The sequence below is a fragment of the Coregonus clupeaformis genome, unplaced genomic scaffold, assembly GCF_020615455.1.
Source record: "Coregonus clupeaformis isolate EN_2021a unplaced genomic scaffold, ASM2061545v1 scaf1062, whole genome shotgun sequence".
In the NCBI taxonomy this organism is placed as follows: Eukaryota; Metazoa; Chordata; class Actinopteri; order Salmoniformes; family Salmonidae; genus Coregonus; species Coregonus clupeaformis.
Window position 1 is genome coordinate 11695 of NW_025534516.1, and position 15269 is coordinate 26963.

Here is a 15269-nt window from a genome sequence, read left to right on the forward strand (position 1 = left end):
GCATGGAGGAATGGGCCAAAATACCAGCAACAGTGTGTGAAAACCTTGTGAAGACTTACAGAAAACATTTGACCTGTGTCATTGCCAACAAAGGGTATATAACAAAGTATTGAGAAACTTTTGTTATTGACCAAATACTTATTTTCCACCATAATTTGCAAATAAATTCATAAAAAATCCTACAATGTGATTTTCTGGATTTTTTTTCTCATTTTGTCTGTCATAGTTGACGTGTACCTATGATGAAAATTACAGGCCTCTCTCATCTTTTTAAGTGGGAGAACTTGCACAATTGGTGGCTGACTAAATACTTTTTTTCCCCCACTGTAACTGATGATCAACACCTAATACATTTCATTCATTTATTATGTCATTTGTGACCGATCGTTTTTTTAAAATTGCATTTACCACAGCACACGCTTCATACATTTAACTAATTTGTTAAATACATTTGTAACTTTATCAATTATGCAATTTGGTAACTTACATCAAACAGGTGTCTCACAAAATGAATTTGGATAATGCCAATATGCAGAACTTTAGTTATCCACAATAGGTGTCTGCTTACCTTTTTGTTTGACCGGTCAGGATTTGTGAGGCACACCGTCCGACGACAGCAATGGCCAATCGGCCGGACAAGTTCCAGCGAAGTCCTTCTACCAGATCACGTTGGGGTCACCAATTGTTAAGTTGCGTAATTCAAATCTGGTATCAGAACAGAATTTAACACTAAGTCACTGTCTATATTCTCAGCTTTTTTATTAATATAATTAGTCAAGCGAATAAATGGTAAATGCAATCTTCATATATACGGGTTCACTGTAACACCTCGCAGGGCAAAACAAAGAACTAACTGTCCCAACCCAAAGTTATTATTTTAATACTCTGACAGAGATAGTTCCCGTTCAAAGCGGGCCTGTCAGAGTAGAAGCTGAGCGTGGTTTAAACTTACTCAGCCTATTGTTGGCACACAGGCTGGTCCCAGCCCCTTGGCGCTTCACTGTTGCCGGGCATTAGTTGTTTTTTGCAACTTGTCTCGAGAGTCAGCAACCCTCAGACATAGTTTCCTCTTCTTCATTGTTGCAGTACACATGTCCTTGAGCGGTTTAACAAAGAGGCAGTGTGTGTGTGTGTGTCACAAGTCTATCTCAGCCTCCCCCCTAATGGTTCCTCACATTAGTCACAGCTTGTTATGTTAAACAATCTATATCAGTACAGCACAAACCTATTATGTTTAATCATTAATGTATTATTTTTAAGCTAGGCATAACATCTAATTATAAGAAAATAGATCCCAACACATGTTTCTGTAATTGTGATGGAAATCACGTTCCCGAGTTCCCGGTGTGCCCTATAAGGATGAAGGTCGCAATAGCTAGGATCAGGGCTATCCAGCAGGTCTTCTATGTAGAGGCAGTGAAAATAGCTGAAGGAGTGAGTAAGGTAGAGATGAGATGGTAGTGGATGTCCCACATCTGCAGTGAATGCCATGCAGGAGAAGGATCCCAACACACTAACAGTGAAGAAGGTGGACTTTGTTGCATTTATAGCACAAGTGATAAATTGCACTAGCCAAACTAATAAAAAATCAAAGCTAGACATCATTGTGAAGGCGGCAAATAGATTTCGGGACCTTTTTTTTTTTTTACAGCAGAAATGTTACAGGGAGTACTGAGTGAAGGGGTTTCCCCCACTCCCAGGTTCCTGAGCCTGTGTAGGGATCTGAATAGACATTTAAATCCTACTGAAGGACAGTGGCGATTTTAGCATGTAAATCTTGGTGGGTCCAACAAAAAAAAAAGAGTGGGATGCATGCCAGCAAAGTCACTACACAACACAAAACAATACATTAATTGCACTCAAACTGTGCCCACAAACTGTTAGGGCCTACATAAAGCTGTCCCAACAGCAGTCCCAACATCTTACCACTGCTACACCTGGCTATCAGCGTAGCCTTGTCTGGGAGCGAAACAGTTTATTCAGCCTCATTTACTGCCTTTAAAAAAAAACATGGCTGACTTGCTTAAACAAATGTGGTTTCTAATGACAATTGAGATGCACAAACTATGGTATAAGGGGACGACAAGTCGATAATAAAGAGGCAATCTGTAATTTCGATTAAGACATTAATGAGCGAGCTAGAATATAAATATTTTTTTTGTAGCTCAAAATGTGGGGCTCAAAATGACGGGTCGCCACTGCTGAAGGAGTACAGTTTTTTGTTTGAAATTCAGCGTAGTAGGGTACATTTGGTATGAATTTGTTCATCTATAACATATTTTGTTTTTGGGGTATTTTTTACTACCCCGTACAGTAGGTAGCGGCAATACACCTTATGAGTGTAGTCTGCCAATAAACCTCAAAGAAGAAGAAGAATACGCGCAAGGCGCATGCGGTGTTTGTTTAGGGCTTTTGGTAGCCTAGTCGTGTAACAAGCTGTGCATCCCTGTGTGAAACGATCAACCGAATAGGCCTTTTTCTAACATCGGAAGCAGGCTACTTATGAGTGTAATTAGTATGAATTTGTTCATCCAAAACATATTTTGTCTTTGGGGTAGTTTTTACTACCCCGTACAGTAGGTGGCGGCAATACACCTTATGAGTGTAGTCTGCCAATAAACCTCAAAGAGGAAGAAGAATAGGCGCAAGGCGCATGCGTTGTTTGTTTAGGGCTTTTGGTAGCCTAGCCGTGTAACAAGCTGTGCATCCCTGTGTGAAACGATCAACCGAATAGGCCTTATTCTAACATCGGAAGCAGGCTACTGTAGCTAGGTATCTCTTTAATTCTTTGTGTTATATTTTATGTTAGAGGCAGGTCAGGTCAGGTCGTTCGTTGTTTATATAGTTAGTTAAACTAATCCACATAAAATGACTGATCAATCATCACTGCTGCTTCGAAAACAACTGGCAGGTAAAATAGCTCGCTACACTAACTTTAAGGGTAAATAGCGTGGTAGTTACCGGTAACTTGGCTAGCTAATGTTAGTGGCTAACCACTTGTAATCTAATTATGTTCGTTTTTACTTGTATTGAATATGTCAACCTAGCTAGCTAGTTACGGCTAGTAGCTACGCAATGCAAATTCACAGCTGATGAATATTTAGCTAGCTAACGTGACATACCACTTCTTTGCTTGCTAGTTGGCTGGCTAGTTAGCTAACTAGCAAAACACAACACTGGTGGTAACGTTAACGCGTTAGTTGCTAGCTTGCTAAGGCTTGTGGAGTAGTGTACCAGTTACGTCACTTCATAGCCACCTGTCTGAAACTAAATACATTTCCAATTTAACTGGTCCGCTAGCTAGTTACTTGAATTCCAGACATACGTTTGAGAAAAGCTTGACAACATGTGACAACACACATAGCTACAAGTAAAGCACATTTTCAAGGGTGGGGTATTGGGTAACGTCAGCGTGCTTGTTTACCCCTTTTAGAGCTCAACAAGAACCCGGTGGAGGGATTTTCTGCCGGTCTCATAGACGATGATGACATCCATCAGTGGGAGGTGGTCGTTATTGGCCCTCAAGATACATTATTGTGAGTATGTTTTACTAACCTGGTATGTTTGTGTTTGGCAAAGTCATTGCCTACTTAGCTACCATCTATCTGATTTGACACATTTTCTCTTTACAGCGAGGGTGGTTTCTTTAAAGCCTACCTGACCTTTCCCCATGACTACCCTCATAGGCCTCCGAAGATGAAGTTCATCACAGAAATATGGCATCCCAATGGTAAGTGGTTTCATGTGCTATTCTTACTAAGGCCATTGTATTCCTTGTGGAACATAGGCCATCAATGAATCGCTTCTATCCCTTTCTGTGCTCGCTCCTCTTTCACCCCAGCTGCCAAACTAACCCAGATTCAGATGACCATCCTACCCATGCTAGATTGTGGAGACATAATTTATAGATTGGCAGGCAATGGTGTTTGGACACATCACTGCACTCTGTACTCCTCTGTAAACTGTCCCTCTGTATACCCAGTGCAAGACCACTGGTTGATGCTTATTTATAAAACCCGTAAGCCTCACTCCCCCTATCTGAGATACCTACTGCAACCCTAATCTTCCACATACAGCACCCGTTTTCATGTGCTATACAGCTATCTAAAGATCTGTGTTAGTCAGCTGGTCAGCACAGGTTATGATTCCTGTCCTCCCCCTCTCCTCTCTCTCAGTGGCAAAGAATGGTGACGTGTGTATCTCCATTCTGCATGAGCCCGGTGAGGACAAGTTTGGCTATGAGAAGCCGGAGGAGCGCTGGCTGCCCATCCACACCGTAGAGACCATCATGATCAGTGTCATCTCCATGCTGGCCGACCCGAACGGCGACTCACCCGCCAACGTAGATGCAGCCGTTAAGTCCCAAACATTCAAATATACATCCTCGCAGACAGGGGAAATATGCATTCCATTCAGTTAGAAAAAGCTGAAATGATGGTGCTGGTTTGTTTTCACTGCTCATATGATTTGTCTTGACTTTTGATAGTAGTGAGGGATACTCCACCATTTAGTTGATTGTAGTGATTGTTAAGACCAGGGTTTTGATGTACAGTTGTGTTGTGCCCTGCAGAAAGAATGGAGAGAGGATCCTTGCGGAGAGTTCAAGAGGAAGGTGGCTCGCTGTGTACGAAAGAGTCAGGAGATGGCATTTGACTAGGCACCCTCCCCCACACAAACCCAGTTTGCCACAAACCCAGTGAGTCCCTTTCTGGATCCACACAGCGCTCAGCTATAATCGCACACGTTGCAGAAATTGAGACCCATTCAGTGCCTTGGTTGGTCACTAAATAATCTTCCATTGTTTGTGTTTCCTATTCAGTCTTGATGCTATATTTTATGTTTGCAAGCTAACTGTTATTTTATTTTTAGCTCAAATTTGAACCTAGGCGGATACATCATGTCACTCTTCAATAAAGACTTTTGCACCAGTGTTCTGCTCTTAGGAAGATGTGGAATAAAAAGCCAGCCCTTTTTCTTTAGTTGTATAAATAGGGTCATCTAGAGTCAGGGTCAAGTAAATGTGTGGAGATAAACATCCCTTTATGGTTGTTTTCTCACCGTATACTTATTTAGATGATTATTATGACAATTCAAGATGCATGGTTTTTGTTTTGACAAGCTTATTTTCAACCTGCCACTGAGCCATCTACTTTAGACTTGTCTCTTATGCAATTTTGGAGTATTTGATCATTGAAGAGATTGTTACCAACAATGGCTTTCGTTGCCCGTTCTATACCTCTGGAAGCCCATCCCCTCAAGTGTTCTGCAAAGTCCTTTCTCTCAAAGGGGTCAATACACTCTGCTGCCTTAAGTTGTTTCCCTGTAAGCAAAGGAAACTGTCTCCAGTGATGTCAACATCTATGTCAGGATACATTTCTTCAGTGTTTGATCAATACATTTTTTGGGATAAACCAAAAACCTAAGAATATTAGCATGAGGAACAGAATATTTTTTGTAATAAAGATCTCATCTCTAAAATTGTATTTTTCGTGTATGTAAATATATACTGTATCAATGATGTGTCCTTTGTGAGTTTTCCCCTTCGAGTACTTAAGGGTGAATTCAGTTTGTGTACTTGATTCTCCTTGCTAGGAATTTTTTTTCAGGGACAACGGTGTTCAGTGTCGTTTTGTCCGTTGTATATTCTTGTGAGTAAATCATTTTAGCTTTAGTCACGTTAACATGTACACACAAAAGTAATCTTTCAGATTTGGTTCAGCCTTTTTGTTTGAAAGGTGTTTTCTGTGTGTAATCTTTGTCAAGGTTGTGATGAAGTGATACCACTTTTGGTTGAAAGTCCACACAAGTATTGACGTTTTATCCTGTGCAAGTGGATTAGACTAGCCATCCGCAACACAATTTCTATCCCAAGAGGAGGTGCTTTTGAGTGTTACGCAAGTGTTGTAATGTAAAGGATCTAATAATGGAAGTGGTGATGGATTGTTAGAACAAGAAATAAGATTTGTAGCTCAATAGTTAATTTAACTGATAGTAGTACCAATCATTTAACCCATTGACCTGTGTGACGAAGGCTGACATGAGTTGTGAAATTGTAGGAGTTTTTACACCCACAGTTAACGTCTAACTTGAGCCCAATAAAGTTTTGAAAACGGTCATGTTGATTGACAAAATGTAAGAACAGCGTTGTATTTTTCTTGTTGATTGTGTAAGAAAGATTGACAGGGATAATGACAATTGTTTAACGCATTAAGCACCAGCTTAACATGATCAATGAAACTGCCCGACAACAATAGCACGTCCATGTACTCTTCTTATTCAGTATAAAATCATCGTAGCCACATGAAAGTGGAGGCCCAAAAATGAAAGATGAAAAATACAAACAAAAAAAATCCACCTGCCTCACACTAGTTTAGAATAACCTCCAGCAGTCCTGAGTTGTCTACTGTCCAGGAGCTGAAAGGCTTTTGTTCATGAACTGTTTCTTGACAAAGCACATCCACCACTGAAAAGAGAAGAGGTCACAGTCTAGGTTAGTCCATCAAAAGCAGTTCAATTAAGTCATCTGCAATTTCACTTTTATCAATGTTAGTACTTGAGTGCAATTGGGATTTAGTGTGACAGATGGGGAAGTCGGATATTACAGTCTCACCTTGCTGGGTTTGTCTGTCTGGGGGTCAAACACACGGTCACACAGCCTCAGCCCCGTCTCCTGGCGGATCTGCTGCAGGTACGCCCTCATGGTCTCTGATCAGGGAAAACCAGAGACAAAATCAGATCAATTAAAAATAAGTGATTGATGTATTACTGGCATTCCCATATCTCATCCTGCAAGGACTTGTGCTAATGCTCTTTACCCTCTTCCTGCTTGTTGCCGGGCTTTGCGTACATAGCGTTGAGAGGGAAGCCAGGTTCTCCAGGGATGGGGAAGTTCGTGATGCCCAGAGTGTACATCTCCTTCTCTCCCTGGCCCCTGGAGCTGCACTGCAAACACACAAAGAAGGATTCTGGAGGAGAGTTCACAATACAAATATATTTCTTTGCATTATTCTGAGGACCTAACATTATATAACTTAGGGAGGGGTTATTTGGATTCATTAGCCATTTAGTTTATTAGAAAATCATGTTGGCAATCAATCGGATTCAGTTACCTTCTGTAGCTTCTTCAGGCATTCAGAAATGTACAGGGTGACGTAGATCAGTGTCCTGTCTGCCTCGTTCTGGTGGGGGGGACGGGGACAGGTTGTTAACTCCAGGAATACACCAAGCCTTGTGACAGATAGTATTATCATTACTACTGACTTTAGTCTATCTGTTGTAGGCCTCCTGTAGCTCAGTTGGTAGAGCATGGCGCTTGCAACGCCAGGGTTGTGGGTTCGATTCCCACGGGGGCCAGTATGAAAAACGTATGCACTAACTGTAAGTCACTCTGGATAAGAGCATCTGCTAAATGACTAAAATGTAAATATCTGATAACAACATGAATGGGTGTATGCAAGCAGAGCCTAGTTTCAGTCACAATCCAACTTATGGGCTGCATTGGTTATAATGCTAACAGAGCTATGAGAAGATTGTATTGCCAATGGCAATATTCAGAGGCAGGCTGGGGAATGTGGGAAAACTAGGGCCAAACCACCGTAGCAAGAGGCCTAAAGGGGAGGTAATGTAAAAACAGTCACTTCCTTAAAAACTGACAGTTTCCTTACACGGCAGGTGACCACTTTTACAGTCACTATTTTACTCAAAGACAATAAAATAATTCAGTTTTCCTTTACCTTGATTTCATAATTCTTAAAGAAGACATTGGCTTTGAAATAGTAGATAGCCTCCTCAATGATGTCTGAATCTTTGGCTGAAATAAGAGTATTGAGTATACAGGAAGTTAGGGAATGCTGGACAAATTAGTTCGTCAAAATAAAGAGAATTAACACTCGACTGACTCATGACACCAAATAAGGTAGAAACATGCACCACCAGGCAACCACAGTCAGAAGGGAATTAAATAAAACTGATGTGCAGGTTGAAAGAGGATGGATAGCCTACTTATAATCACATAATATTTTTTCGCATCACACATGAACTTTGTCCATTATTGTAGGCTATTTTCTAAACACCGTGTGTGGATGGTAAGAGTTTGCAAGCTGAAACATACTCTCTTTCGCTGCAGGGCCCTTGAACTGGGTTTTTAGTGGCAACATTGCCATGTTCCCCACCATCTTGATGTCCCCATCCATTAAGCCAGAGTGGTACGCCTGCGAAGGAAATGGAAAAGTTGATGTTTGTATAGTATAATGGCTTTCATTAGATGCTCTTTCTGACAAGAAACACTTGATAGCTGTCAATAATACTAGTAGTTACCAGAGAGCAGATTAGCTAACAGAAAACCTAGCTAGCTAGCCCACTTAGAAGCTAGCCATATTAGCTGCAAACGCTAACATGTCGTTAATTTGCTAGTGTTCATTTAATTGGCAAGTAGAGTCTCTGTTTCACTAACTTGCAATATTGTACATCAAATTACGTAGCTAACTTATTCTAGGGAGCCAAAACGTCACCGCTAGCTAGCTAGAAATTCTACGGTCTGTACGTCATTAGGGTGGATACATGCACAATTATCATACAAATAATCACATTTCAGTGTTGCTACACACTTGATAGAGGTTGTTCGTTTAAGAGGTGGTCATAATATTATAACTTACTTACCGGCATTTTGAGAAATAAACGTCAATCTTTCAGCCCAGCAAAATAAAAATGTATCGTTTGCCAGGACGCTGCTTCCGCCTGTCCCACCCAACAGAATTACAGGAAGTAGACAGATGCGGTGTGTAGAATATTTGAATGGCCACAGGGTTGTGCCAATTGAACAACATTTTCATAATACTTGTCAAAACTTTGTTTTACAATAGTTTTTATTCGAAAAATATCATCCAAATATTCAACCGGGGAGGCGGGAATGCAATATCTGGGTCACAATACACTATACACAATCTTAAAATGATCAATAACAAATCTTGAAAACATAAAAACAGACATAAGTCTAGAAATAAATAATGAGGTGGCATGATACTTGGAGTCTGCAATTAAAACGTTTCCATCTGACCATCAAATGTTCTGCTTTTCTTTCTGGGGCTCTGTCACCTCTCAGTCCTCTACTTTTTCCTGAAAGAAATCATCATAATTTGTGTTTTCAGGCTCTTCGTCGGGCTCCTAAGGAGAGAGAAACAAGTAAAGCGAGTGAAAGGTTTTGGGTAGTTGGAGAGCAGACTTAGTATTAGTATACTTAGTAATTTTGTATATAACTTCCCAAAGCAGGATTACAGAGTTACTCTGCTAACCTCTAGGACTCGGCATACGTTTCAGTCTACATAGTGGATTTTTATTTATTTACCTTTGGCTCCTTGAACTCCAAGTCTTCTCCGTACTGTATGGAAAAGTCAATGTGCTGAAGCACTATGTTGATGCCTTCCTCATCTGTGCGGTCAAAAGGCAGGAACCTCACCATGCTGTAGTCATCAATCTGGAAAACACAAACATAATATATATATATATATATTTTTTAACAACTTCCAAATTCAGGAATCATTCAAATCATTGACACCAGGGCTGCCTTTTCTCTGAGCATGGCTGTGTGCACGGCAGGAACTTACCAAGCCACAGATGGCTTTGGTCAGCTTCTTGAACTTCTTGCTCCTAATAGTGACAGAGTTGTCCTCCATCATTGAGTACATGTCTGGATCCAGGTATCTGCATGGAGTGAGATCTGTCAGTGTCAGCCAATACAGGTCTGCTAAGCATGTGCACCGGATGCATTCAGAGCCAGACACACACAAAACCAGATGAACAAAGACCACAGTGACAGATAAACATAAAAAGGAGGAATTCGATCATTCTGGCACCTACTTTTCAATTTCCTTCTTGGCCTTGGGACTCAGCAGGTCCATTTTGGTCATGATGTTGACTGTTGGAATCTCCAAAGACACCATGGCACTCAATGCAGCCATGATACCTGAGATGAACTGGGATGGGAGACAATTGTTTTGCAATTAACTTCAAATATAACTGTTATAGCATATTATAGACTGAGTAAAAGGCAGCGTGATCAGGAATAAGATGTGTTAATAGTGGCCATATTACCTTGAAGGTCTCCACCATGAACTGCGAGTCCACCAGGAAGACGCCACAAACACGAAATTCCCATTGTTGGAGCTGCTCTACCAGCTGCCTCATCACAGGGAGGTGTGTGTAGAGCTCTATTTGACCTGCAGACATCACCAACACAGTCATCATCATCATCGTCAATACCATTCTCACCACATTAACATCAGCACAAACTTCTCAACTAGCATCATCAACATCAAAATCTGATCCATATTATTCACCATATTCAGTCAATCTCTATCATAGTCATTGATTGTCCATCATCATTTACATCAAAGTCATGTTCCTTGCCCCCCTCTATGAACAGCACCTTACCAGGACAGTCAAACAGTATGTAGTCATCCTCCACGTGGCCCAGGCTCTCCTCCAGCCAGTCAAAGTTGTTGGCAAAGTACTCCATGCAGAACACCAGCCCTCCATTTGGGCCGAACCTCAGTGACTCATCCTCCATCACGTCATCCACCATAATCAGCTCCCGGATATCTGAAGGTAGAAAAACAGCCAGTCAGTGGCACTCACTGTCATAGAAATAGGACTATGACAGAATTCCTCAGAGATGTGTTTTACCTGCCATGACCGGGTAATCAAAGTGTTCAGCGGCTGGGTCTAGGTTGACCACCTGTACAGAGCGGTTTATGGCTTCTGCATGCTGGATCATTGTAGAGCAGTAGGTACTCTACAGAGAGGAGTGAGAGAGATATACAACACAGCTGACTGAAATACCTGTGGCAAAAACATACGTGATGATATGAGAACATTGAATAGGATAAATCAAGCAACATCTACAGTACAAGCACATTATAAAAGTGTTGGCACTGCATTTCTGGCACTAACAAGTCATGGTCAATGGCAGTGCATGTAGTTCAGACCTTGGATGTTGCAACTAAACTAGCAAGTGCTAACTATAGCTATATTAATGTGAATCAGCGTTAATTGTAAAACATAGCCTAGCCCTGCTCATTTACCTACATTTTGGATTGACATGGAACAAACAGCAAGCATCTAACGTTAGCTAGCTAATAGCTACCCACTGAAGCTAACGGTAACGTTTCAAAGCGTTGTGGGTAGCTAACGACTTTAGGTAACAACATTAGCTAGCTAGCTAACGTACCTTTCCACTTCCCGCCGGGCCCATGACGAGTTGAGCATATCGAGGCATTTTTACTATCCTATCCCGAACACTGCAAGGACTGAAACTACACAAAACAATTTTAGTCGCTTAATTATTAAAGAGTAATGTTGCTAAACCATGTCGGCGGCTACATTCACAGCCAACATGCTTGCAGGCAGAAGACATTCGCTAACTACGGGTATCGTATTGAGAACAAAAGCTATCGTTCGAACCAGTGAGCAGTAGATTGTCACGCATGCGCACAAATAACCTTAACTGCGCGGGTGTGTCTAGAATCGACAGCAACCTGGATTTTGTCAGTCAATAATATTATTGCTACTTCTGTCCTACTGTGTGTGCATGAAAAAACAAGTGATATTTGCTGAAAAGGGCCAAGACTATGTCAGAGTGCATCGGATGAAACACGATAATGGCATCTTGTCAACGAGGTAAGGCTGTCTCAGTGCAATGGTCTTGATGTCATTCTCCTATGTTATCTGCTTTGAAACCCACATAGGACAAATTACATTGCACGTTTCTAATCATGTGTGTATGTCCCGTATTGAAATAGTACAAGGAAATATTTTAAATGTTACATTTAAATGTTACAGACTACATTCGTTTATAGCATTCAATTCAATTTAACATTGGCATAAAGTCATGGAATGGGTCAATTCACTTTTTTTATTTTTATTTTTATTTCACCTTTATTTAACCAGGTAAGCCAGTTGAGAACAGGTTCTCATTTACAACTGCGACCTGGCCAAGATAAAGCAAAGTAGTGCAATAAAAACAACACAGAGTTACATATGGGGTAAAGAAAAAAACATAAAGTCAGAAAATACAACAGAAAATATATATACAGTGTGTGCAAATGTAGCAAGTTATGGAGGTAAGGCAATAAATGGGCTATAGTGCAGAATAATTACAATAGTATTAACACTGGAATGCTAGATGTGCAAGAGATTATGTGCAAATAGAGATACTGGGGTGCAAAAGAGCAAATTAAATAACAATATAGGGATGAGGTAGTTGGGTGGGCTAATTTCAGATGGGCTGTGTACAGGTGCAGTGATCGGTAAGGTGCTCTGACAACTGATGCTTAAAGTTATTGGGGGAGATAAGAGTCTCCAGCTTCAGAGATTTTTGCAATTCGTTCCAGTCATTGGCAGCAGAGAACTGGAAGGAATGGCGGCCAAAGGAGGTGTTGGCTTTGGGAATGACCAGTGAGATATACCTGCTGGAGCGCAGACTACGGGTGGGTGCTGCTATGGTGACCAATGAGCTAAGATAGGGCGGGGATTTGCCTAGCAGTGATTTATAGATGGCCTGGAGCCAGTGGGTTTGACGACGAACATGTAGTGAGGACCAGCCAACAAGAGCGTACAGGTCACAGTGGTGGGTAGTGTATGGGGCTTTGGAGACAAAACGGATGGCACTGTGATAGACTACATCCAATTTGCTGAGTAGAGTGTTGGAGGCTATTTTGTAAATGACATCGCCGAAGTCAAGGATCGGTAGGATAGTCAGTTTTACGAGGGCATGTTTGGCAGCATGAGTGAAGGAGGCTTTGTTGCGAAATAGGAAGCCGATTCTAGATTTAACTTTGGATTGGAGATTCTTTATGTGAGTCTGGAAGTTGAGTTTACAGTCTAACCAGACACCTAGATATTTGTAGTTGTCCACATACTCTAGGTCAGACCCGTCGAGAGTGGTGATTCTAGTCGGGTGGGCGGGTGCTAGCAGCGTTCGATTGAAAAGCATGCATTTAGTTTTACTAGTGTTTAAGAGCAGTTGAAGGCTACTGAAGGATTGTTGTATGGCATTGAAGCTCGTTTGGAGGTTTGTTAACACAGTGTCCAATGAAGGGCCAGATGTATACAAAATGGTGTCGTCTGCGTAGAGGTGGATCTGAGAGTCACCAGCAGCAAGAGCGACATCATTGATATACACGGAGAAAAGTGTCGGCCCAAGAATTGAACCCTGTGGCACCCCATAGAGACTGCCATAGGTCCAGACAACAGGCCCTCCGATTTGACACACTGAACTCTATCTGAGAAGTAGTTGGTGAACCAGGCGAGGCAGTCATTTGAGAAACCAAGGCTATTTAGTCTGCCAATAAGAATGCGGTGGTTGACAGAGTCGAAAGCCTTGGCCAGGTCGATGAAGACGGCTGCACAGTACTGTCTATTATCAATCGCGGTTATAATATCGTTTAGGACCTTGAGCGTGGCTGAAGTGCACCCGTGACCAGCTCGGAAACCGGATTGCATAGCGGAGAAGGTACGGTGGTATTCGAAATGGTCGATGATCTGTTTGTTAACTTGGCTTTCGAATACTTTCGAAAGGCAGGGCAGGATGGATATAGGTCTGTAGCAGTTTGGATCTAGAGTGTCACCCCCTTTGAAGAGGGGGATGACCGCGGCAGCTTTCCAATCTCTGGGGATCTCAGACGTTATGAAAGAGAGGTTGAACAGACTAGTAATAGGGGGTTGCGACAATTTCGGCGGCTAGTTTTAGGAAGAAAGGGTCCAGATTGTCTAGCCCAGCTGATTTGTAGGGGTCCAGATTTTGCAGCGCTTTCAAAACATCAACTGTCTGAATTTGTGTGAAGGAGAAGCGGGGGGGCATGGGCAAGTTGCAGCAGAGGGTGCAGAGTTGGTGGCCGGGTTAGTGGTAGCCAGATGGAAAGCATGGCCAGCTGTAGCAAAATGCTTGTTGAAATTCTCGATTATTGTAGATTTATCGGTGGTGATAGTGTTTCCTAGCCTCAGTGCAGTGGGCAGCTGGGAGGAAGTGCTCTTATTCTCCATGGACTTTACAGTGTCCCAAAACTTTTTGGAGTTAGTGCTACAGGATGCAAATTTCTGTTTGAAAAAGTTAGCCTTTGCTTTCCTGACTGCTTGTGTATATTGGTTCCTAACTTCCCTGAAAAGTTGCATATCGCGGGGGCTATTTGATGCTAATGCTGTACGCCACAGGATGTTTTTGTGCTGGTCAAGGGCAGTCAAGTCTGAGGAGAACCAGGGGCTATATCGGTTCTTAGTTCTGTATTTTTGAATGGGGCATGTTTATTTAAGATTGAGAGGAAATTACTTTTAAGGAACAACCAGGCATCCTCTACTGACGGAATGAGATCTATATCCATCCAGGATACCTGGGCCAGGTCAATTAGGAAGGCCTCCTCGCTAAAGTGTTTTAGGGAGCGTTTGACAGTGATGAGGGGTGGTCGTTGACCGCGGACCCGTTACGGACGCAGGCAATAAGGCAGTGATCGCTGAGATCCTGGTTGAAGACAGCTGAGGTGTATTTAGAGGGTATATTAGTCAGGATGATATCTATGAGGGTACCCATGTTTAAGGATTTAGGGTTGTACCTGGTAGGTTCGTTGATGATTTGCGTGAGGTTGAGGGCATCTAGCTTGGATTGTAGGATGGCTGGGGTATTAAGCATATCCCAATTTAGGTCACCAAGCAGTACAAACTCAGAGGATAAATGGGGGGCAATCAATTCACATATGGTGTCCAGGGCACAGCTGGGGGCTGAGGGGGGTCTGTAGCAAGCGGCAACAGTGAGAGACTTATTTCTGGAAAGGTGGATTTTTAGAAGTAGGAGCTCAAACTGTTTGGGCACAGACCTGGATAGTATGATAGAGCTCTGCAGGCTATCTCTACAGTAGATTGCAACTCCACCCCCTTTGGCAGTTCTATCTAGACGGAAAATGTTGTAGTTGGGGATGGAAATTTCAGAATTTTTGGTGGCCTTCCTGAGCCAGGATTCAGACACTGCTAGAACATCAGGGTTGGCAGAGTGTGCTAACACAGTGAATAACTCAAACTTAGGAAGTAGACTTCTGATATTTATGTGCAAGAAACCAAGACTTTTGCGATTACAGAAGTCAACAAATGATAGCTCCTGGGGAGTAGGAGTGATACTGGGGGCTACAGGGCCTGGGTTAGCCTCTACATCACCAGAGGAACAGAGGAGGACTAGAATAAGGATACGGCTAAAGGCTTTAAGAACTGGTCTTCTAGTGCGTTGGGTA

General features: G+C 42.1%; 3 protein-coding genes and 1 non-coding gene across 4 annotated transcripts; 2 read left to right on the forward strand and 2 right to left on the reverse strand.

Annotated features, from left to right (window-relative positions):
- Window positions 1-2649: 2649 nt before the first annotated feature.
- LOC121582578 (ubiquitin-conjugating enzyme E2 G1) lies at window positions 2650-5483 on the forward strand. Its single transcript, XM_041898477.2, has 5 exons — window positions 2650-2911; window positions 3434-3536; window positions 3633-3730; window positions 4176-4354; window positions 4571-5483. Exons 1-5 carry the CDS (start codon window positions 2869-2871, stop codon window positions 4655-4657), a joined length of 510 nt encoding a protein of 169 aa, XP_041754411.1. The 5' UTR covers window positions 2650-2868; the 3' UTR covers window positions 4658-5483.
- Window positions 5484-6118: 635 nt separating this feature from the next.
- On the reverse strand, window positions 6119-8761 carry LOC121582577 (actin-related protein 2/3 complex subunit 3-B). Its single transcript, XM_041898476.1, has 7 exons — window positions 8659-8761; window positions 8111-8210; window positions 7734-7810; window positions 7110-7178; window positions 6816-6942; window positions 6611-6705; window positions 6119-6463 (listed from the first exon to the last, which is right to left on the reverse strand). The coding sequence occupies exons 1-7, from the start codon at window positions 8662-8664 to the stop codon at window positions 6401-6403; spliced, it is 537 nt and encodes a 178-aa protein (XP_041754410.1). The 5' UTR covers window positions 8665-8761; the 3' UTR covers window positions 6119-6400.
- On the forward strand, window positions 7279-7353 carry trnaa-ugc. The gene has a single exon. It is a non-coding gene; the product is annotated as a tRNA-Ala (tRNA).
- Window positions 8762-8846: 85 nt separating the features above from the next.
- gpn3 (GPN-loop GTPase 3) lies at window positions 8847-11420 on the reverse strand. Its single transcript, XM_041898478.1, has 8 exons — window positions 11225-11420; window positions 10681-10789; window positions 10429-10596; window positions 10090-10214; window positions 9856-9971; window positions 9603-9699; window positions 9344-9472; window positions 8847-9162 (listed from the first exon to the last, which is right to left on the reverse strand). The coding sequence occupies exons 1-8, from the start codon at window positions 11270-11272 to the stop codon at window positions 9097-9099; spliced, it is 858 nt and encodes a 285-aa protein (XP_041754412.1). The 5' UTR covers window positions 11273-11420; the 3' UTR covers window positions 8847-9096.
- Between the last annotated feature and the right edge of the window lie 3849 nt (window positions 11421-15269).

What these genes read in the sequence shown, in the direction of transcription:
- LOC121582578 (XM_041898477.2), top strand. Translation starts at nt 2,869, where the DNA reads ATGACTGATCAATCATCACTGCTGCTTCGAAAACAACTGGCAG. An exon ending in GCTTCGAAAACAACTGGCAG is followed by an intron (nt 2,912 to 3,433) that starts GTAAAATAGCTC and finishes TACCCCTTTTAG; the next exon opens with AGCTCAACAAGAACCCGGTG. An exon ending in AGAAATATGGCATCCCAATG is followed by an intron (nt 3,731 to 4,175) that starts GTAAGTGGTTTC and finishes CCTCTCTCTCAG; the next exon opens with TGGCAAAGAATGGTGACGTG.
- LOC121582577 (XM_041898476.1), bottom strand. An exon ending in GCCTGAAGAAGCTACAGAAG is followed by an intron (nt 6,943 to 7,109) that starts GTAACTGAATCC and finishes GTGTGTTTGCAG; the next exon opens with TGCAGCTCCAGGGGCCAGGG. An exon ending in AGACAGACAAACCCAGCAAG is followed by an intron (nt 6,464 to 6,610) that starts GTGAGACTGTAA and finishes TTCTCTTTTCAG; the next exon opens with TGGTGGATGTGCTTTGTCAA.
- gpn3 (XM_041898478.1), bottom strand. Translation starts at nt 11,272, where the DNA reads ATGCCTCGATATGCTCAACTCGTCATGGGCCCGGCGGGAAGTGGAAAG. An exon ending in TGATTACCCGGTCATGGCAG is followed by an intron (nt 10,597 to 10,680) that starts GTAAAACACATC and finishes TTCTACCTTCAG; the next exon opens with ATATCCGGGAGCTGATTATG. An exon ending in GCCAAGAAGGAAATTGAAAA is followed by an intron (nt 9,700 to 9,855) that starts GTAGGTGCCAGA and finishes CACTCCATGCAG; the next exon opens with ATACCTGGATCCAGACATGT.